This window comes from Myxine glutinosa, chromosome 1 (assembly GCF_964187855.1).
Source record: "Myxine glutinosa chromosome 1, kmMyxGlut1.1, whole genome shotgun sequence".
Taxonomy (NCBI): Eukaryota; Metazoa; Chordata; class Myxini; order Myxiniformes; family Myxinidae; genus Myxine; species Myxine glutinosa.
This window is the reverse complement of record NC_136261.1, coordinates 27,133,585-27,157,768: the sequence shown is the minus strand read 5'-3', so window position 1 is coordinate 27,157,768 and position 24,184 is coordinate 27,133,585. Positions and strand designations below refer to the sequence as shown.

General features: G+C 44.6%; 1 protein-coding gene across 1 annotated transcript in view; it reads left to right on the top strand.

Annotated features, from left to right (window-relative positions):
- The window catches only part of MSH5 (mutS homolog 5), a 247,417-nt gene that overhangs the window by 9,657 nt on the left and 213,576 nt on the right, over positions 1-24,184 (top strand). The window contains exon 3 of the mRNA XM_078786777.1: positions 3,117-3,152. Coding sequence (XP_078642903.1) covers positions 3,117-3,152 — 36 coding nt within the window. The remainder of the gene's footprint in view (positions 1-3,116; positions 3,153-24,184) is intronic.

Sequence of the window (24,184 nt, the reverse complement as noted above, 5' to 3'; positions counted from 1 at the left end):
AGAATTTTTCGTGATTATTCACCATTTGGAGATAGGGCCAAAACGACATACAGTATACAGTGCATTCAGAAAGTATTCAGACCCCATCACTTTTGTCACATTTTGTTATGTTGCGGCCTTATGCTGAAATCGTTTAAATTCATTTTTTCCCTCATCAATCCACACTCAATACCCCATAATGACAAAAAGAAAACAGGATTTTAGAAAGTTTTGCAAATTTATTAAAACGAAAAAACTGAAATCTCACATTGACATAAGTATTCAGACCCTTTGCTATGACACTTGAAATTTAGCTCAGGTGCCTCCCATTTCTCTTGATCATCTTTGAGATGTTTCTACACCTTGAATGGAGTCCACCTGTGGTAAATTGAATTGATTGGACATGATTCGAAAAGGCACACACCTGTCTACAAAAGGTCTCACAGCTGACAATGCATATCAGAGCAAAAACCAAGCCATGAGGTTGAAGGAACTGCCTGCGGAGCTCAGAGACAGGATTGTGTCGAGGCACAGATCTGGGGAAGCCTACAAAAAAAATGTCTGCTGCATTGAAGGTTCCCAAGAGCACAGTGGCCTCCATAATTCTTAAATGGTAGAGGTTTGGAACAACCAGGACTCTTCCTAGAGCTGGCCACTAGGCCAAACTGAGCAATCGGGGGAGAAGGGCCTTGGTAAGAGAGGTGACCAAGAACCCGAAGGTCACTCTGGCTGAGCTGCAGAGATCCTGTGTGGAGATGGGAGAAACTTCCAGAAGGACAACCATCACTGCAACACTCCACCGATCTGGGCTTTATGGCAGAGTGGCCAGACGGAAGCCTCTCCTCAGTGAAAGACACATGAAAGCCCGCTTGGAGTTTTCAAAAAAGCACCGAAAGGACTCTTAGGCTGTGAGAAACAAGATTCTGTGGGCTTTCATGTGTCTTTCACTGAGGAGAGGCTTCCCCAGATCTGTGCTTCGACACAATCCTGTCTCTGAGCTCTTCAGGCAGTTCCTTCGACCTCATGGCTTGGTTTTTGCTCTGATGTGCATTGTCAGCTGTGAGACCTTATATAGACAGGTGTGTGCCTTTCCAAATTATGTCCAATCAATTGAATTTACCACAGGTGGACTCCAAACAAGGTGTAGAAACATCTCAAAGATGATCAAGAGAAATGGGAGGCACCTGAGCTAAATTTCAAGTGTCATAGCAAAGGGTATGAATACTTATGTCAATGTGATATTTCAGTTTTTTCTTTTTAATAAATTTGCAAAACTTTCTAAAATCCTGTTTTCTCTTTGTCATTATGGGGTATTGAGTGTCGATTGATGAGGGAAAAAATGAATTTAAACGATTTCAGCATAAGGCTGCAACATAACGAAATGTTAAAAAAGAGAAGGGGTCTGAATACTTTCTGAATGCACTGTATGTAGCACGATATTTCAACAAGCTGTGCATGGATTATGACAAAACTTGGTAGATGAGTTAGGTAGGTTACGAGAACATGCCGATTTGATTTTGGTTCAGGTTCGGATCCAGATCCGGCCTATCAGTGGGATACAAAACATAACCTGTTCAGCCTGGTGGAGGTATGCTCTGTACCGAGTGCCATCCCAGTTATTCCTGTTTTACACATCCCAGTTATTCCTGTTTTACACATCCTTGGTTATTCCTTATCTTGAAGCCAAAATTCCTTGCAGGTGACACCTGTGCTGCATCTGCAATTTATTTTAATTATTTCCTATTCATACCTACCTCCACTGCTCCATAATTTCCTCTATCCACCTTCAAGTCTCCATTGGCTTTTCCTTCAGTCACCTTTTTCCCCTCGCCTTTTTTTGTTGTTGTTGTTTATCACGCTTACCTGTTTCAAAGCAGCTGACCACATTATTTTGCCAGAACACCGAAAAAGGTAAGCACAGACTCGCTCAATTTTATTACTTTAACAACATGTTTTATTTACTGTATCATACAATGATACAGTATCCAAGAGTTCTTGTGTCCATGATTTGAATCCCAGACACCCTTGGGGAATACGGAATGAAGTTTGTACTTCACGAGTCCCTTAGTCCTTTGTATTCAGGAAGGTTCCAAGTGATGTTTATCTTTATAAGATACTCGTAAATCGCTTGCAACAGCATGCAACCTTTCCTAAACATTTGCATTTGCCTTGAATGATTGTCCTTAACTGGACTGCAACTGCTCTCATTCCCTGAGGATCGGCTAGCATTACCAGCACAACATAAATTCAATTTCCAGTGTTGAAGGATGGCATCGATGGCAATGCGATAGTGGATCTTCACTGCAATCTAATCTAATGTAATTCTGCTGCTCTGCACAAAGGCAGACACACAACATCGTGATTATATTGGTGGTTGGTGCTTTGCCATTAGCTTCCGAGTTGTAGTCTGGGCAGGAATTTGGAATTTGGCCAGGGTGCCGGCAATAGCTAGCCAACTCTTCATGAAGAAGAAGAAGAAGAACCACCTTTAGAGGCCATTTTTCCCCACAGGGCAGGGGTTTTGGCCTTTTTCAGGCACCTTGGCCCCCTTTGAGAAGCAATGTTTTATGGCCGGATGCCCTTCCTGCCGCCAACCCTGTTAGTCACCTCTTGCGATACACAGGGAATTACCAGTGAACTGGTACTCAATTTGCCAACCTCGGAAGGATGACAGGCTGAGTCAACCCCCCTGGCGTTAATTCAGCGATCGACCGGGATTCGATCCGCGGATCCCAAGCCGGCACCCTAACCGCCAAGCCAACACCAGGCTCCAACTCTTCATGAAGGATCGTGGGATATTTAACTTCCACCAACTAATGCCAACAGATGGGACGCCAGGTGTAATATTCCATCCCAGGGATGGCATGCGCATTGCCGAATCGCCCTGCATGTGAAACACCTAACCAGGGTGACAGTATATAGCTGGGTCAGGATTCAAACCCAGGCTAAACAGCGAAGAGGCTGTAGCGGATACCTCTAGGCTCGTCTGCCAGCCCTGATATTTACTGTAGTAGTTATAAAAATGTATTGTCATTGCTGATAGACGTGAAAATCTTTCTTGCAAAGTCTCATTATTTGGAATCCTTTGAAAATAACATGGGCTTCCCTTTCTCTCTCTTTTTCATTCCCCTTACTAGGAAAGATATTGTTTACATCGACTACGACACTTACAGGTTAGTGTGCTGTATGCTTTGGGTTGGCAGTTTGTGAACAACCTTCCCCTTCCACAATGCCTCTCCTGCATGAAATCGAAAGCCTATTAGGCCTGTACTATTTCCTACTGGCTCAGAACGCTGTGTCATCGCTGACTCGTAGCTTTCCCAAGCACATTAGCTCCACATATCCCAACAAACCCGAGGGATGGAACCTCTTTAAACTCGTGGAACAATTGCATTGGGGACTAGAAGCTGCTTAGAGTGCCCTTGGGGAAATGCATTTTGTTATTAACTGTTTTCCGCAGGAACGATGTTTCTCTCCAGAACAAAGATATTTCAGAATGTTTAAATTTTTACAACTGTCTATGTAGTGTCAGCACCAAGGGACGATGCATGTCACATGAAGAGTTACCAAACATATTTCAAAGGCCCTCCTGGATTTAACTCATCTCCTATAAAATCGGTTTTTTTGAACTCTTTTCCAGCCAAGGTCAAAAATCCACAAAAAGGCTCGCTGAAGACGAGATACTATTGCTTTGGGCTCGTGACTGAGGTTGTGCAGTTCTGCACCATCCGAGAAATCTTTTCTACCCCTGCGAATTTCACCCCAGATCCACTTTTTTGAAATACCAACTTCTTTCCTGGAAGTTCTGGCAGTGTCCTTGTGTTTTATACTTCTCCCCCCAAGCCCTCCCACAGATCTCCCGATGTCCCTGCTCTCAAATGTTGTGTTTGTGCTTCCCCTTCTCTCCCCATCTTGTCTACCGCTACCCTTATTATATGTTTTGTGTGTCTGTTTGATTTTTTTTTGTGTGATAAATGTTAGCTCTTTCACGAGCCTCGATCCTGTATACAAAAAAAAAATGCAGAAAAATGTGCATGGATATGTTTGCACCCCTGTCTGTCTGTTTGTTTGTCTGTTTGTGAACAGGATATCTCAAAATGTTATGGACGGATTCGGCCGAAACTTAGTGGACAGGTTGGTTGTGTGAGAAGGACGAATCTATTTGATTTTGGTGAAGATCCGAATCCAGATCTGGCCTGTCAGTGGGATGCAAAACATAAGCTGTTCAGCCTGGCGGAGGTGTCGTTCGAGTTTATAGGTGTGATCAAACTTGGGATGGCATGCAAATCTGACCACAGTGAAACAAATGCATTGGTTTGCATATACTCACTAGTCAGGCTATGATTATGAAATTCACACTTGTGGCACCTGTTGGTGGGCAGGTGCATTGATCCCCATTACTAATGTATAGATACTGTACATGTGTACTTTGTGCAGTTATATTCCTCACTTTGATGTAGTTGGGTACCTGCAAGTCCGACACTGATTGAGAGGCTCCTGGTATAATTTAAGTAACTAGGGCATGCCCGTACTATATATATATCTAAAATTATATCCCCCCCTCTATTTACATGAAATGGTTTGGTCCAAAGCGAACGGCTTGCGAGTACGGTGACAATCCCCCCCCCCCCCCCCCCCCACCTCTATTTACATGAAATGGTTTGGTCCAAAGCGAACGGCTTGCGAGTACGGTGACAATCCCCCCCCCTCTATTTACATGAAATGGTTTGGTCCAAAGCGAACGGCTTGCGGAGTTTGGTAAAGAAATCGCCATAGCGTGCACAAACGCGCAGGAAAGCGAAAGAATCGCAAATTAGTTTTAATTAGTTTTAAAACATAGTTTAACGCCAACATAGTTTGCCAACGTGAAATAAATGAATACGCTCTCAAATGTGCCGTCCGAGGCAGAGTCTGTTCGCCACGTTCGGCACACGTGATAGCTCGCTGCTCTCTGATTGGTTGAATCGTTTTTTGGACATAGCTCGGTAACTACTTGTCCGATTAATATGAAACCTTGAAAAGGCACATCCTCGGGTCCCCAGCAATATACCTGGCAAGTTTAAAGTATATCGGACCCGTGGTTGTCGAGAAACAGCGGTCACAGACATACAGAGATTACTGGAATTATAGATAGACTAGGGCATGCCCGTACGTGGGTGCCCGTTCCTTGCCAAAAAAAAAAAAAAAACGCTACCCGTACGCTCTACCCCGCCCGTACGCCCGTAAACAAAAAAAACAACGCTCTTCGCTTCCGCCCTTCGCTCTGGGAGAAATAATGCGCATAAGAAATCGAGAAATTATTATTTTCTCCAGAAGAAATCGAATTACGAACCGTAATGGCGCACGCGCTCGGCTCGGCTCGCAACAACGCGTTCTGTGATTGGCTGCCGGAAGTGAAGTCTTCACTGTCCGGAAGGTCGCAAATCGCAGTTACGATGAATCGCAAATTAGTTTTATTTAGTTTTAAAACATAGTTTAACGCCAACATAGTTTGCCAACGTGAAATAAATGAATACGCTCTCAAATGTGCCGTCCGAGGCAGAGTCTGTTCGCCACGTTCGGCACACGTGATAGCTCGCTGCTCTCTGATTGGTTGAATCGTTTTTTGGACATAGCTCGCTAACTACTTGTCCAATTAATATGAAACCTTGAAAAGGCACATCCTCGGGTCCCCAGCAATATACCTGGCAAGTTGCAAGTATATCGGACCCGTGGTTGTCGAGAAACAGCGGTCACAGACAAACAAACACACACACAGACACACACACACACACACACACACAGAGATTGCTGGAATTATAGATAGACTAGGGCATGCCCGTACTATATATAAGCTAGGACGTGCCCGTACGTGGGTGCCCGTTCCTTGCCAAAAAAAAAAAAAAAAAAAATTTTGTGTAGGGGTGTGTGTGTGTAAACATCCTAGGGCGTGCCCGTACGTGGGTGCAAAAAAACATGCGTGCAAACAACAACAACAAAAAAAAACTTTGAAACCACGTGGCAGTAACGACCACAGAACCCCCCCCCCCCCCCCTCTATTTACATGAATGGTTTGGTCCATTCGCAACGACCACAGAACCCCCCCCTCTATTTACATGCAATGGTTTGGTCCATTCGCAACGCCAAAGCGAACGGCGAACGGCTAAATCGCCATAGCTCGGTAAGTACTTGTCCGATTAATTTCAAACCTTGAAAAGGCACATCCTCGGGTCCTCAGCAATATACCTGGCAAGTTTAAAGTATATCGGACCCGTGGTTGTCGAGAAACAGCGGTCACAGACAAACAAACAAACGTACAAACGTACAAACGTACAAACAAACACACAGAGATTACTGGAATTATAGATAGATGATAACTCAAGTCTGAGCCTTTAAAATATTGTATTTAATGCATAGGAAATGCTATTTTGCAAGTATGAATGTGGGTTTGTTTGAAATTGTTGTTTAACTCCACCATTGTAGTCTGCATACATTCTGACTACTTTAATCACTCCCTTCTACCCGATTTGATATAGCTTTGCTCTGTATGAGATCGACAAATTCAGGTGATTATGCAATGTCACATTATCTTTGTGGAACTATAAAGTTGTTGGAGCAGCAGGATTGCTTAGGGTGACTTTGAAGATGAAATGTTAGGCAAAGCCTATGTCCTTGTGACTCTCCAGTCGTTGTGAGAATGCATTGAAGTACAGTGCATATATCTTGATATCATTCCTAGACACGATACAAGTCTGCATATTTCAGATATATGATGCCTGTCCTCTTGTTAAAAAGAAGAAAAACAAGTACAGATACATTCAAAGTACACCGCCCCCATGCCAAATAATTAAATATCCTACAGCGCGGCATTGCCGGGGCGCCTCCAGCACCCGGCAATACCGCAGTGCAGCTCATAGAGACTGCATTGGGAGGGAGAACTTCCGTTTCGTCCGTTTGAACTTCCGTTTCTGGTCCCTGGAGCAAGGAAGCGTCTTCGACCTCTGCACGGCAGCAAAAGTTATAGTATTTTTTCCATTCGTGTCTTCGTCAATTTCTACTCGCTTTTTATTGTGCATGTGCTGCAGTGTGTTTTCCAGTTGATGTTGATTTGCAATTCTTGCAAACTTTTGTATAATTTAATCGTTTTCTGTCCCACCGCGTGCGCGGCCTGGTTTCTCTCGGCTTCCCTACCCCCATAGGTGTTCTGTGAATTTAAGTTCTTTCCTTCGCTGTGTTGCTTATTTCTTAGATTTTCTCTTCTCCCCCTAACTTCCCCGAACATCGACCACTTGTCTAACGTTTTAAATCGCTTCAAAGTCTCTTCACGTCTCTTCTCGTCACGTCACGTCACGTCTCTTCAAAGCTGTCCATGCGCGCACACTTTCGAAGTTAAGTAACTTTTCACAATTGTGTTTTTGTCGAAACTGTATCTTTCTTTCGGTGTGTGTAACTATTGGTGTGTCTTTAATAGTATTCTTGGTGTTGGTTTTTCATACCTGTGTACAGAATCGTCGGTTAGTTCGTGTCGCGTATTCTGACGCCTAGTGTAGTACTAGTAGGCTACCATGTCTGACCTTGGCTTGAGGCTTTGTTTCTGTCTCAGCGGTTCTTCGATTGCGCTCGCAATTACTTTCAGTCTCTATTTTTCACGTTTCACGTTCGGTCTCTGTCTCTGTTTTCATCTCAACTCAAAAAAAAAAAAATTCCCTTCTCTGTTCTTATCCGTTGTTCGTTCTTATTTGTTCGTTCGATCTTCGACCACGTTGTTCGTGATCACGTGTTCACGTCGTTAAAAAATGTTTCAACTGTCCCCTGAAGAACTGTATTCTGTCATATACTATAACACCTTTTTCTTCTTCTTCTATAAAAGGATGCTTTCGACTTGCTCACCAAATCTATTCATTCCAAAAAAAAAATCCATCTCTTACAGTTACAGTGCCTCTTTCATACATTCCCTAAACTCTCCAGAACTCCACCCATCCTTCAGCGTCCTCAAACGTATTTTTGACTCGAAAGTCTCAAGAAACTCATTTTGCAATAAATGTTCGTTTCCCATTAATCGTACATTTTTCAAAATCCAATCTCACCCCTCCCCACCAAATCTTCCCCATCACCCCTCCCCTCCAAATCTTCCCCATCACCCCTCCCCTCCAAATCTTCCCCATCACCCCTTCCCTCAAAAACTTCCCCATCACCCCTCCCCTTCAAAACTTCCCCATCACCCCTCCCCTCCAAATCTTCCCCATCACCCCTTCCCTCCAAAACTTCCCCATCACCCCTTCCCTCAAAAACGTCCCCATCACCCCTCCCCTTCAAAATTTGCCCATCACCCCTCCCCTCCAAATCCACCCCCTTGCCCCTCCCCTCCAAATCTTCCCCATCACCCATCTCTTTCAAATATTCTCCCTTGCCCCTCTCCTCCAAATCTTCCCCATCACCCATCCCTTTCAAATCTTCCCCCTTGCCCCTCCCCTCCAAATCTTCCCCATCACCCATCCCTTTCAGATCTCCCCCTTTGCCCCTTCCCTCCTAAACTCCCCCCACACCCCTCCCCTCCGAGACTCTCCCTCACTCCTCCCCTCCTAGACTCCCCTCCCACCCCTCCTCCTCAAAGCGTCCTCCCTGCTTCTTCCCCTTCCAACTTTCACCTTAATCTCCCTCAACCTTCTGCCTCACTCTTCCCCCTCCTCAAATAACACCTCACTGCGCCTCACCCAATCACCATCAAACCTTTTGTCCGCCCCATTCTTCCCTTTCTCCAGGCTATTCTGAAATCTCTGACACACCTTCAACAGCTCTCCCTACCTCTTCCTCCTCTTCCACATCATACCCTATCGCTCCCCCCCCCCCCCCCTGTTCTGTATCCGATGCTCCCCCTTCCTCTTCTTTGACAGTATGGACCTCAAACATCCGGGGCCTTCGCTCAAACTTGACTGATCTCTCCATACAGGTTGCTTCTGACAAACGAGATGTGATCTGCTTAACAGAAACTTTCCTCCTTCATGATGTCTCTGATTCCTTGGTATCTCTCCCAGGTTACTCCCTCCTCCGGTATGATAGACCTGAGCCTCGTCCTGGAGGGGGGGTTGCTATCTTTATAAAAAAACTCCTCCTCATTTGCCCTGCACTGCCCTCTCTCCACCTGACCCCCAGGAATACCTTTGGCTACGGCTTCCCCTTCGCTCCCACCTTTTGTTCATATGTGTGTTGTACCGTCCACCGAACAGTGATGACTCCATCTACATCTCGCTGTCTGATAATATGGACCAACTTCTATCTACCCATCCCAACTCTCTCTTCCTCATATGTGGTGATTTCAATTGTCATCATGCCAGTTGGCTGGGTGTGGGTTCCCTCTCCCACCAGCCATGGCTCTTCAGCAACGGACTTCTGTGACTCACTGGGACTGACACAATCTGTCAATTTCCCGACCCGGATCTCAGTCAATGGAGCATCTTCTCTTCTGGACTTGGTTATGACTAACTTCCCTGAAAATGTCTGCTGCTCTTCTTCTGCTCCAATCGGCTCATCTGATCATGTGCTTGTTAAAGTGGACATCTCTCTGACCATTCTCAGAGAGCCTCCTCAGCATTGACGAGTCTGGCATTTCACTCAGGCCAACTAGCACGGTCTTCAAGCAGCCATCAATCATCTGGACTGGTCTCCCATCTCTACCGCCTCTGACATTAACTCATCCTGGGAATTCTTCCAAAGTAAATTGCTCTCTCTCATGCACAGATTTATCCCATCTCGTCTTCAGTTGTCATACCCTTCCTCCCGTCCATGGTACACGGAATCTTGTGGTGAGGCTATTGCCCAGAAACAACTTGCTTTCATCTCCTGGAAAGCAAATCCAACGGAAGGAAATCTCATTTCCTTTCACAAAGCCCGAAACAAGTGTGTGTCCACCCTCAGGAGAGCCAGGAAACAATATCTCTCCGTTCTCAGGACAGAACTCTCTTATCTGACTCCCTCTTCCAAATCCTGGTGGCGTCTGGTCAAATCTGTTTCTGGTGTTTGTTCCCTCTCCATCCCCTCCCTCACCTCAAACGGCCACACGGCTGACTCCGCACATGAAAAAGCTGAATGCCTCAACTATGTGTTTGCCTCTAAATCTTGTGTCCCAAACCCATCCCGCTCTGTCCCCACCATACCCAGTCGGACCCAGCTGCTCCTGGACTCTGTGTCCTTTCCTTCTGACAAGGTGGAAAAGTTTCTGTCAACCCTCGACTCTGATTCTGCAACTGGACCTGACGGCATCAGCCCACGGGTCCTAAAATCCTGTTCTTCCGCTCTTTCACTCCCTCTCTCTGTTCTCTTCACCCTCTCTTTTGCTCGAGGTCATCTGCCATCTGCTTGGAAATCTCCCAACATCACCGCTTTGCACAAAAAAGGTGCAAAAACAGATCCCAGCAACTACAGACCAATCAGCCTTTTCCCAATTATCAGCAAAGTCATGGAATCCATCATTGCTTCAGATATGAAATCTTTCCTCTTCTCCAATGGCTTGATCTCTGATCATCAATTTGGTTTGCAGACCTGGTCACTCTACTCTGGACATGCTGCTTCTACTTTCTCAACAATGGATGGAGGTCCTCAATGCCAAACAGGAAATTAGAGCTGTCTCCCTTGACATATCATGTGCCTTCGATATGGTCTGGCACCCCGCTCTGCTCACCAAACTCTCCTCTTTTGGTATCCATGGAAATCTCCACGCATGGCTGGCGGACTTCCTCTCTAGTCGTAGTCAACGTGTGGCCCTGAATGGGTTTCTCTCATCTCCTCTTCCTGTTCAGGCTGGAGTTCCCAAGGCAGTGTTCTGGGCCCTGTGCTTTTTCTGGTCTTCATCAATGATCTCTCTGACTCTCTTGAAAATCCTCTCTATCTCTTTGCTGATGACTCTACTCTCTGTCGCTCCATTCTTCATCCCTCAGATCAGCAGTCTGCAGCCTCCTCACTCTCTGCAGACCTGGACAAAATCACAGACTGGGCAAACAAGTGGAACATGTCTTTCAATCCTGACAAATCTCACACTCTTACGATGTCTCTCCAAAAAGACCGACTGGACAACCCTCCCATCCACTTTCTGAATAATCCTCTCCAAGAAGTTCTGTCACTCAAGCTTTTGGGTCTCACTATCTGCCATGATCTTTCCTGGGAAAACCACATTTCAAATCTGGCCTCCAAAGCCAGTCGCCGACTGGGCATCCTCCGTCGTGCAAAGTCCTTCCTTGGCACACCTGAGCTCCTCACCACTCAATGGAATACTGCTCTCCCCTCTGGGCTGGTGCTCCTGCCTCACACCTAGCTCGTCTTCACGCTGTTGAAACCAAAGCATTCAGAATCATTGGAATCTCCCGCGATTAAGCTAACTCCAAGGGCCTCTCACTCACTCACCGCAGGCAGGTTGGTGGTCTTTCCGTCTTCTACCGACTCCTCTCTGGCCTTGCCCCCCCCCCAGCTCTCTCTGGGCTCTGTCCCGCAAATATTCCTTCAGGTCGCACAAGATCTGCCTGCAACCCTCTTATGGTTAAACTGCCAAAATCAAGACTCTCTGCTCACCTTCACTCCTTCATTCCTCTTTTCTCCCACCTCTGGAACAAAGTCCCTCACTCTCTTCAATCCCACTCCACCCTTCAGGTCTTTAAAACAGCTGTTCACCACCATCTCTTATCTTCCCCCATCCAAAGCCTTGATCTTTTCTATCCCCGCTAATTTCACCCCAATTCCACTTTTTTTAAATACCAACTTCTGTCCTGGAAGTCCTTGGTGTCCTTGTGTTTTATACTTCTCCCACCCCCCCCCCCCCTTCCCACGCCTCCTCCCCCCAAGCCCTCTCCCTCCCACACATCTCCCTGCTCTTAAATGTTGTGTGCTCTCAAGTGTTTGTGTGCTTCCCCTTCTCTTGTCTGCCGCTCCCTCTTTTTATATATTTTGTTTGTCTGGTTGATTTGTTTGTGAAGTAAATGTCAGCTCTTTCACGAGCCTCGATTCAGTATACAAAAAAAAAAAAAAAAAAAAAAAAAACGAGGTGTACAATTAATTGATTGCTTAATTGTATAATTAAAATCAATAAAAGATTATCACAAAATATTTTCTTAATCAATTGGCTAATAGCATAACTAAACCACTAGTGCTTCATCCGAAGATATATCTTTTAGAAATTTAATTAAATAAGTCATTAATAAAAAATTAAATAATTAATTGATTAATCAATAAATAATTAATCGATTAAATGATTAATCAATAAATCAAAAATATCCTTGATAGCCACATCACTTGGTTACTCATGTCCAAATATTAGCTTCCTAGCTCAAAAGGTGCCTGAGATATTGGCCAAATGAGAAAGAAAATAAATAAATGATTAATAATGAAAATAAATAAATAATAATAATCATTAAGAAATTAAATTATTAATCAATTCGGTCATAGAACACATAAACCACCACAATTTCATCAGAATCTGTAACTTTAAAAAAAAAAATTAGTCATTAATCGAATAATTAAATGATTAATTGATTAATTAATAAATCAAAAATAGCATTTGCAGCCAAATCACCTGGTCATTGGCATGTCCAAATATCAGCTTCCTAACTCAAAAGGTGCCTGAGTTAATTGTCAGAAGAGAAAGGAAATTTAATTAATTAAATAAGTACTTAATTAATTGCTAATAATAAAATAACTTCAATTAATTGATTAATCAAAAAAACAAAAAATACCGTTTTTGACAAAGGACTTGCTCACTATTGTGCCGAAATTTCAGCTTCCTTGCTCAAAGGATGGCTGAGATATCGCCTGGACAACCAAGAAAACAAACAAGAAATCAGAGTGAAAACTGAGTACTCCCTTTCAGCGTGCGTCATTGCCGACCCCCCTTCGGTGCCCGGCAATGACGATATGCAGCGCCTGGAGATGGCATAGGAAAGGTGCGGTGTACAAAAAAAACTTTAATGTAGATGAACAGGAAGAGGATATGAAAAGATCCTGCTGAGAGCCACATATTGGTGATTAGAGTGGAGAAAGTAAGCCTTGTGTGGAGGTGGCCTTGGATGCCAAAGGCAGAGAGTTTGGAGAGCAAAGCAGGACGTTAGACTGTCTCGAATGTTCAAGATATGTATACTCTGATCTCATGTCTGACATTGACGTCCACCATCCATTTTTGGAAGAGCAGAAGAAGCATATCCAGGGTAGAATAACCTGGTCTGGATCAGAACTGATGTTCTGAGATCAGGTTATTGGAAGAAAAAAATGATTTAATTTCAACTGCGATGATGGATTTCATATCCTTACTGGTCATTGGAAGTCACCTGACAGGTATGTCGTTAAGGGGATCAGTTTTTCACCTTGTTACTTCTGCCACCGAAGGTGGACGGAGGTTATGTATTTACCCTTATTTGGCTGTATGTTTGTCTGCAGGATAGCTCAAATAATTATGAATACATTCAGCCGATACTTGGTGGGCAGGTTGGGGGTGTGACACTGACCAATTGATTCGATTTTGACAAACATCCGATTCTGGATCCAGATATTATAATCGAAAAGTGATTCTTCACCATTGAGAGATGGGTCAAAAACAATACTGTTACGTTTGAAGGGGGTAGGCAATACCTTAGTCCAGGTAGAATTGCATAGGTAGTGTGCTCTGACTGGTGTGAAGAAGAAGAAACTCCATGTATCATAAGTAGGGATCCGGTAGACTGTATGTCGTGGAAGGGTGTATCTTTGTTCCCATAGCGAGGGGTGGGGTTATGTTAATTAGTTAGGGATTATGGGTAATTAATCCCCTGTATGTAATCGCCTATGTTATTTTCCCTCTGTTCCTTATGACACACGCAGCACACACACCTAGCAAGGAAATCCCACATTTACCATACTAAATAAAAAACTAACCGGAAACAGGACATTGAGCATTACCGCTGATAACACCAACCTGGTGAGCACACAGGCACAGGCAGGGCTGTGGGGCCACACCCCGTAGAGCAGTGATTGGTCCGGGATTGCTTGGCGTAAGGACTGCTAAGATGGCACTCGCTGATAGAAGCGGACACGGAGACGTCGGGAGAAGACGTCAGAGCCTTGAGTATAAAAGAACGGTCTGCCGACATTTTCTCCTCTTGGCTTTCCCTTCTCTCTTGATTTCCGCTCTTTTTCTTTGTCTCTCGAGTCCTGGCTTTTGACGACGAACGGTCGTGTCCCAACATTGCTCTTCTTCGTCTTCTCGTGGCTGGCTCGAACCTTCTGGCTTTGGTGTTGGTGTTTGTGAACGAGATCGTGAGGACATGCGTGGCTGGAGCAACCGAGCAGACGCAGCCTGTTCGCTTCACGCACGGAGCCATGAGTGAGCGGACCGCGCGGCGAGGCCTCGTTCGCGCCCACGAGGAGTGCAGCCTGCGGTTTCGCACGCAAGGACGTAGAGGCCTGTGACTATCTTTGACGATTCCTGACGAGGTTCAAGAGCATCTCGGAGTTATGCGCCCACAATAAATAACACACATTTATTTTCGTTCTTTTATATTTCCCTTTGTATTCGGGTCTGAATGGGGACGTTCCGTTTAGGAATCATCGTTTTTTTTATCGTACATTCTTTGTTACCGGCATTTTCTTTAATAAAGCTGGTATTTTTCTACATTTTAATCCTGTGTCGGCTTGGAATTGATTATCCAGGTGCGAAGACGTCGGGTGGGAGCCATCCAGGTAAGTTCGTCATTCTCCTTTCCCTCACGTGTAAAGAATACCGTCATTTTTGGATTGAACACCTTGGAGTAAAGCTCGTTTGGTCATCCGTGTTGCCCTGCGGTGTTCACTACAGGGTAGTCACACAACAATACATAGCGTATAACTAACTTTTGAAATGCCAACGATACGTAACTTTCAATAATATAACTAATTATAACTTTCAATAACATAACTAATGATACATAACTTTCAAAAAGTTGTGGACGTGTTTTGACAAAGCTATGTGGATGAGTTGGGTAGGTGACAAGAACAAGCCGATTCAATTTTGGTTAATATCCAGATCCATATCCGGCCGATCAGTGGGATATAAAATGTAAACTGTTCAGCCTGGCAGAGATATGCACTCCATTCCTATGTGAGTGCGGAGGTATGCGAGGACCATTCTAGTGTATGTAATGCGGTGATATTGGCTGACTTCCAAGCAGATTAAAGATGACATAGGACAAATTATAGGGTGAAATGAGATGCCTGGATTGGAGACATCTGTCAGGTTGGAGCGGAGGCCTCGTATGTTTGAGGTCCACATTGGTAGGGACAGGGAAGGATATGCTTTTGGCAGGGTGTCAGAATGTGGAGAGGGGGTGGGGGAATTTGGAGAGGGGGTGTGGCAAGGTGGAAGCTGAGAAAGGGTGGGGAGGGGAAGCTGAAAGGTGGGAGAGCGAGGGGGAAGCTGAGAGGGGTTGGGCGAGGAGGAAGTTGGGAGGGCATTGCTCCTCGCCATTGCCCCACCACACCTTATCCAGTTTCATCACTATTCAAGACAAATTAACCAGTGTTCAAGGTTTAGCCATTCATAAAACTGTAGCTGAGTCAATGGCGAGGACAAAACAACCATATCAGATTTAGCAAATTTATTCATGAACATGAAGGCATACTTGGCTTGAAGTATGAAGAAAGATGAAAATGATTGGCATGGAAACTGGGCCACTCCGGCCTCTTCATATAGGGCACACAACAGTGTGATCTAAAGATACATGCACAGTTTGCTGAAGCTCTTAATTCTTAACGAAATAGTGAGAATACTTCCTGTCACAATAATTGTACACCGCACCTTTCCTATCCCATCTCCCGGCGCTGCATGACGTCATTGCCGGGCACCGAAGGGGGCTCGGCAATGACGCACGCTGAAAGGGAGTACTCAGTTTTCACTCTGGTTGTTTTCTTGTTTTCTTTCTTGTTACTTGCCGGAAAAGAATCCGGCAAGTATGTTAGTTGGTTGGTTTGTCTGTTTTCCGGCAAGTATGTTGATCTGTTCGTTTGTTACTTGCCGGAAATTTCTTTCCGGCAAGTATGTTGATCTGTTCGTTTGTTACTTGCCGGAAAAATTTTTCCGGCAAGTATGTTGATCTGTTCGTTTGTCTGTCTGTTTGTCTGTCTGTCTGTCTGTCTGTCTGTCTGTCTGTTTGCAGCACTGCGTCTACACCGTTGCACGGCGAATCGCCAAACTTTGCACACATATTGGTCTTGCCCTGGAATAGACTGTGCCCAATTGATGACGTCATCGGTGACGTGGTTCGGCCGCCATCTTGGAAAAACTGAAAAATCTTGCACCTCTATATCTCCGAAAGTACTGAACAGAAAAAATTGAGACATGGCTCATTGTAAAGAACTCTCCATGGGGAATAAAATATGTAAATGATGACGTCATATGTCACGTGGTCGGCCGCCATCTTGGAAAAACGGCAAAACTTTGCACCACTATATCTCCAAAAGTGCTGAACAGAAAAAATTGAGACATGGCTCATTGTAAAGAACTCTCCATGGGGAATAAAATATGTTAATGATGACGTCATCAGTCGCGTGGTCGGCCGCCATATTTGTTCTAAATGGCCGATAAAAAAGTACATTCCGGCAAGTCCTCGGTCTCTGACCGATTTTTCATCTGTTTGTCTGTCTGTCTGTCTGTCTGTTTGTCTGTCTGTTTGCAGCACTGCGTCTACACCGTTGCACGTAGAATCGCCAAACTTTGCACACTTATTGGCCTTGCCCTGGAATAGACTGTGCCCAATTGATGACGTCATCGGTGACGTGGTTCGGCCGCCATCTTGGAAAAACCGAAAAACTTTGCACCTCTTTATCTCCGAAAGTACTGAACAGAAAAAATTGAGAAATGGCTCATTGTAAAGAACTCTCCATGGGGAATAAAATATGTAAATGATGACGTCATCAGTCACGTGGTTCGGTCGCCATCTTGGAAAAACGGCAAAACGTTGCGCCACTGTATCTCCAAAAGTGCTAAACAGAAAAAATTGAGACATGGCTCAATGTAAAGAACTCTCCATGGGGAATAAAATATGTTAATGATGATGTCATATGTCACGTGGTCGGCCGCCATCTTGGAAAAACGGCAAAACTTTGCACCACGAAATCTCCAAAAGTGCTGAACAGAAAAAATTGAGACATGCCTCATTGTAAAGAACTCTCCATGGGGAATAAAATATGTTAATGATGACGTCATAGGTCACGTCGTTCAGCCGCCATCTTGGAAAAACGGCAAAACTTTGCACCTCCATAGCTCTGAAAGTACTGAATAGAAAAAATTGAGACATGGCTCATTGTAAAGAACTCTCCATGGGGAATAAAACATGTTGATGACGTCATCTGTCACGTGGTTCGGCCGCCATCTTGGAAAAACCGAAAAACTTTGCACCTCCATATCTCCAAAAGTGCTGAATAGAAAAAATTGAGACATGGCTCATTGTAAAGAACTCTCCATGGGGAATAAAATTTGTTAATGATGACGTCATATGTCACGTGGTTCGGCCGCCATCTTGGAAAAAGCGAAAAATTTTGCACCTCCATATCTCTGAATGTGCTGAATAGAAAAAATTGAGACATGGCTCATTGTAAAGAACGCTCCATGGTGAATAAAATATGTTAATGATGACGTCATCAGTCAGGTGGTTCGGCCGCCATCTTGGAAAAACCGAAAAACTTTGCACCTCTATATCTCCGAAAGTACTGAACAGAAAAAATTTAGACATGGCTCTTTGTAAAGAACTCTCCATGGGGAATAAAATATGTAAATGATGACGTTATCAGTCACGTGGTTCGGTCGCCATCTTGGAAAAACGGCAAAACGTTGCGCCACTATATCTCCAAAAGTGCTGAACAGAAAAAATTGAGACGTGGCTCATTGTAAAGAACTCTCCATGGGGAATAAAATATGTTAATGATGACGTCATATGTCACGTGGTCGGCCGCCATCTTCGAAAAACGGCAAAACTTTGCACCACTATATCTCCAAAAGTGCTGAACAGAAAAAATTGAAACATGGCTCATTGTAAAGAACTCTCCATGGGGAATAAAATATGTTAATGATGACGTCATCAGTCACGTGGTCGGCCGCCATCTTGGAAAAACGGCAAACTTTGCACCACAAAATCTCCAAAAGTGCTGAACAGAAAAATTGAGACAAGGCTCATTGTAAAGAACTCTCCATGGGGAATAAAATATGTTAATAATGACGTCATAGGTCACGTGGTTCGGCCGCCATCTTGGAAAAACCGAAAATTTTTGCACCTCCACATCTCTGAAAGTGCTGAATAGAAAAAATTGAGACATGGCTCATTGTAAAGAACTCTCCATGGGGAATAAAATATGTTAATGATGACGTCATCGGTCACGTGGTCCGGCCGCCATCTTGGAAAAACCGAAAAACTTTGCACCTCCAGTGCTGAATAGAAAAAATGAGACATGGCTCATTGGAAAGAACTCTCCATGGGGAATAAAATATGTTAATAATGACGTCATCGGTCACGTGGTTCGGCCGCCATCTTGGAAAAACCAAAAAACTTAGCACCTCGATATATCTCCGGAAGTGCTGAATAGAAAAAATTGAGACGTGGCTCATTGTAAAGAACTCTCCATGGGGAATAAAATATGTTAATGATGATGTCATCGGTCACATGGTTCGGCCGCCATATTTGTCCTAAATGGCCGACAAAAAAGTAAATTCTGGCAAGTCCTCGGTCTCTGACCGATTTTTCATTTGTCTGTTTGTCTGTCTGTCTGTTTGTCTGTCTGTCTGTTTGCAGCACTGCGTCTACACCGTTGCACGGATAATCGCCAAACTTTGCACACATATTGGTCTTGCCCTGGAATAGACTGTGCCCAATTGATGACGTCATCGGTGACGTGGTTCGGCCGCCATCTTGGAAAAACCGAAAAACTTTGCACCTCTATATCTCCGAAAGTACTGAACAGAAAAAATTGAGACATGGCTCATTGTAAAGAACTCTCCATGGGGAATAAAATATGTAAATGATGACATCATCAGTCACGTGGTCGGCCGCCATCTTGGAAAAACGGCAAAACTTTGCGCCACTATATCTCCAAAAGTGCTGAACAGAAAAAATTGAGACATGGCTCATTGTAAAGAACTCTCCATGGGGAATAAAATATGTTAATGATGACATCATCAGTCACGTGGTCGGCCGCCATCTTGGAAAAACGGCAAAAATTTCCACCACTATATCTCCAAAAGTGCTGAACAGAAAAAATTGAGACATGGCTCATTGTAAAGAACTCTCCATGGGGAATAAAATATGTTAATGATGACGTCATATGTCAGGTGGTTCGGCCGCCATCTTGGAAAAACCGAAAAACTTAGCACCTCCATATCTCTGAATGTGCTGAATAGAAAAAATTGAGACATGGCTCATTGTAAAGAACTCTCCATGGGGAATAAAATATGTTAATGATGATGCCATCGGTCACGTGGTCGGCCGCCATCTTGGAAAAACGGCAAAACTTTGCACCACTATATCTCCAAAAGTCCTGAACAGAAAAAATTGAGACATGGCTCATTATAAAGAACTCTCCATGGGGAATAAAATATGTTAATGATGACGTCATCGGTCACGTGGTCGGCCGCCATATTTGTCCTAAATGGCCGATAAAAAAGTACATTCCGGCAAGTCCTCGGTCTCTGACCGATTTTTCATCTGTCTGTCTGTCTGTTTGTCTGCCTGTCGGTTTGTCTGTTTGCAGCACTACGTCTACACCGTTGGACGTAGAATCGCCAAACTTTGCACACGTATTTGTCTTGCCCTGCAATAGACTGTGCCCAATTGATGACGTCATCAGTCACGTGGTTCGTTCGCCATCTTGGAAAAACCGAAAAACTTTGCACCTCCATATCTCCGAAAGTGCTGAATAGAAAATTTGAGACATGGCTCATTGTAAAGAACTCTCCATGGCGAATAAAATATGTTAATGATAACGTCATCGGTCACGTGGTTCGGCCGCCATATTTGTCCTAAATGGCCGATAAAAAAGTAAATTCCGGCAAGTCCTCGGTCTCTGACCGATTTTTCATCTGTCTGTGTGTCTGTGTGTCTGTTTGTCTGTGCACAGCACTACGTCTACACCGTTGCACATAGAATCGCCAGACTTTACACACATATTTGTCTGGCCCTGTAATAAACTGTGCCCAATTTTTAACTCTCTCGGCCCAAGGCCTCCATTATGACATCATAATTCGATAACTCGACAAGTACAAAACTTCATCCAATCAAGATGCAATTTCTTGAGCGACATGACGGCATAAACTGGTGAAGAAAAAAAAATAATGATGACGTCATCTGTCACGTGGTTCAGCCGCCATCTTGGAAAAACCGAAAAACTTTGCACCTCTATATCTCCGAAAGTGCTGAATAGAAAAAATTGAGACATGGCTCATTGTAAAGAACTCTCCATGGGGAATAAAATATGTTAATGATGTCATAGGTGCCTCCCCATGACATCCCCCTCCTTGCGGTCCCCATGACAATCTTCTCCATTTTGCCCTATTTTCTGCATCTCCCCTTGTTAACCCCCTTGCCCGCATTTCTTCTTCCACCATCTTTAGCCAAGTCTTTCTCGGTCTTCCCCGTCCTCTACTTCCTTCTACATTCATTTCCATCACTCTTCTCAACCAGTCACTTTCATCCTTCCTCAACACATGACCAAACCATCTCAGCCTGTTCCTCTTCACAGCATCAATCACAGGCAATATTACCATCATCTTTCGCAATTCATCATTTGTCTTCCTCTCTCTCAACGATACTCCGCACATCCATCGAACCATTCGCATTTCCACCCTTTCCAGCCTTCGTTGCTGCTCTACGTTCATTACCCATGTCTCGCTCCCATAAATCATAACACTTCTCACACATGCAGCATACACCTTTCCCTTCAGCTTCAACGACACTCCCCTCCTCATCAGCACGCCACTCAGTTCCCGAAACTTCTTCCATGCACATCTCACTCCAGCAACCGTTGCCGAGTCTGATCCAGCTTCTCCATTCAGCATGTCTCCGAGGTAGCAAAATGTTTTCACACCTTCCAGCTTCACGCCGTGTCCAAGATCCAACTCAACATTTCCTCCATCTGCAGCTCCCTCTGTGCACACCTTACATTTGAATGTAGCTGCCACACTGGTTAATGACCCTCTCAGACCACTACATTTTTGATGAACCCACTCAGCGCACATTGTACATTGAATGGAGTTCACTCCGACACCCTTCCTGCAGACAGCACACGGCCACTTCCCAGTTCTTTCCACCTCACCACATGCTTTACCACTTGCCATCACCTTCGTCTTTCCGATATTCGCCTTCAGACCTTTTGTCTCCATACATTCCTTCCACTTGTTCATCTTTTCCTTCAGTCCATCCATACTTTTCGCAATCAACACCAGATCATCTGCATACAACAACTCCCACGGTAAACCCTCCTTTACGTTCTGAGCCAGCACCTCCATCACAGCTACAAATAGTAGTGGACTTAGTACTGACCCCTGATGCACTCCCACCTTCACCTCAAACTCACCACTGTTCCCGTCCTTCATCCTTACAGCTGTGAGCGCTCTTTTGTACATTGCCATCACTACTCTGATCAACCATTCCTCCACTCCTAACTCCCTCAATGCCCATGTCACTACTTCGCGTGGAACCCTATCGAATGCTTTCTCCAGATCAACAAACCCAAGAAACAACTTCTTCCTCTACTCCATGTACTTCTCCTTCAACTGCCTCACAATAAAAAGCACGTCTGTCGTTCCTCTTCCTGGCATAAATCCAAACTGCATTTCGTCGATCTTCACTTTCTTCCTTATCCTCCTCTCCAACCCCCTTTCCAATACCTTCATTCCATGCTCCAATAACTTTATCGCTTGATACGAGCCACGGTCTAGAGGTTCACCTTTCCCCTTGTATAGAGGGACGAGGGTACTGCAGTTCCCAACCTACTGGAATGCGGCCTTCTTTCACCACCAGATTGCAGTTCTCTGTCATTCTCTTCACACCCCAATTTCCCGCTGCGTTCAACATATCTCCCACAACTCCCGTCGGCCCTCCCGCCAGATAGTATCTAAAATTCCAAACTACTTCAAAAGATTTCATGCTCACCAGAGATTCAGTCACACGATGAAGGCCAGAATGGGAACCCTTTCAGACCGAATGCAACTTACTGTTTCAGCTCTATCTGCATTTGAAAGAGCCAATGGTATTTGTTGATAGCGAGATATATATACAGTCACGTGAAAAAGTAAGTACACCCCATGTAAAGTTTTGACTTTTTCAACATATTTCAACATACATCTATTTGATCTTCATTTCAACAATATTGATAGATAAAGGTGATATAATATAACAAATATCATGAAACATTTACATTTTGTTGTCCATTGTATAATTTAAATAAACATAAATCCAAATTTCGCATGTGGAAAAAGTAAGTACACCCTTGGCTCTAAAAGGTGGTATTGCCCCCTTTGGCAGAAACAACCTCAAGTAGGCGTTTCTTATAACTGTCTACCAGTCTCTGACATCGACTGGGAGAAATTTTTGCCCACTCCTCCATGAAGAATTCTTTCAGCTGTGCGATGCTTGAGGGGTTTCTTGCATGCACAGCTCCTTTCAAATCCCCCCACAACATCTCGATGGGATTTAGATCCGGGCTTTGACTTGGCCATTCCAGAACCCTCCATTTCTTTCTTTTCAGCCATTCCTTGGTGGATTTACTGGTATGTTTTGGGTCATTGTCATGTTGCAAGGTCCACCTTCGGTTGAGCTTCAACTTTCCGACAAATGGCCTCATTATTCTCAAGCAGCCTCTGGTACAATGAAGAATTCATAGAGGATTCTATGATGGTGAGCTGCCCAGGCCCTGATGCAGCAAAGCTGCCCCAAACCATAATATTTCCACCACCATGCTTTACAGTTGGTATCAGGTTCTTGTGGTCAAATGCTGTCTTTGGTTTTTGCCAAACATGTCTTCTGGTGCTGTGGCCAAATAGCTCTACCTTTGACTCATCTGTCCAGATCCCATTGTTCCAGAAGTGCTGGTCTTTGCCGCGGTGTTCATTGGCAAACTTTAGTCTTGCCCTGGTGTTCTTTCTGGACAGCAAAGCTTTCCTCCTGGTACACCTCCCATGTAGATCAAATTTGTGCAGCCTCTTTCTAATGGTAGACTCGTGCACTTTGACATCAACAGTGGCAAGAGCTACCTGTAGGTCCCGTGATGACATTGTGGGGTTCTTAGAGACTTCTTTCAGCATCTTGCGGCCTGCTCTCGGGCTGAACTAGCTGGGGCGGCCTGGCCTGAACAAGTTGGCAGTTGTTTGGAATCTTCTCCACTTGTAGATGATCTTCCGGACAGTCGAATGATTGATTTCAAATTGTTTGGAGATCTTTTTGAATCCCTTCCCAGACTCGTAGGTATCTATACCTTCTTTCTGAAGGCCTCAGAGAGCTCTTTTGATCTAGGCATGGTGACGCTGCACACTTCAACAACAAAGAGCAAACCAAACTAAATGTCTGAGGTTTAAATAAGACAGGTTCCTCCAAGACCCTCTCTAATGATGTTCTAATGTTTTGCACCTGAGCTGGTGCACCTGATTCTAATTTTAGGTATTTGAAGTAGTGATAAATGTAGGGGTGTACTTACTTTTTCCACATGCGAAATTTGCATTTGTGTTTATTTAAATTATACAATGGACTACAAAATGTAAATGTTTCATGATATTTGTTATATGATATTGTAGCGACCCATGGGTCCCCCAAGCGAGACCAGCAGCAGAATCTCCTTGCTCCAGCCGGTGACGTCACCGGCGGACAACCTCGGCGCCGGGGTGGCTGGTCACGTGACCACCAAAGCGTGCCGCGCGTGCGGTTATAATCCTTTGCACGTATCGGTCACGTGACCACCGAAACACGCCTCGCCTGAGAGGCGTGGCTTTCGGTTTCGGTTATGCTTTCGGGTTTTGGATATATATATGCAGCCCGATAAACGGGCTTGAGAGAGTTCCCGAGTTGGTTTTTACAATAAACATCTTCTCGGACGAGTTTGTGTCTTGCCCGTCACTTCGTCCATCTCGAGCAAGAGCCCGGCTCTTCACTGGTGACCCCGACGTGATCTGAACACGCAACCCCGACTGCCCCCGCACGGATGCGGGGGCTGCGAACGGACACGGCAAGCGCGCCCTAGCCAGGGAAGCCACCTAGGC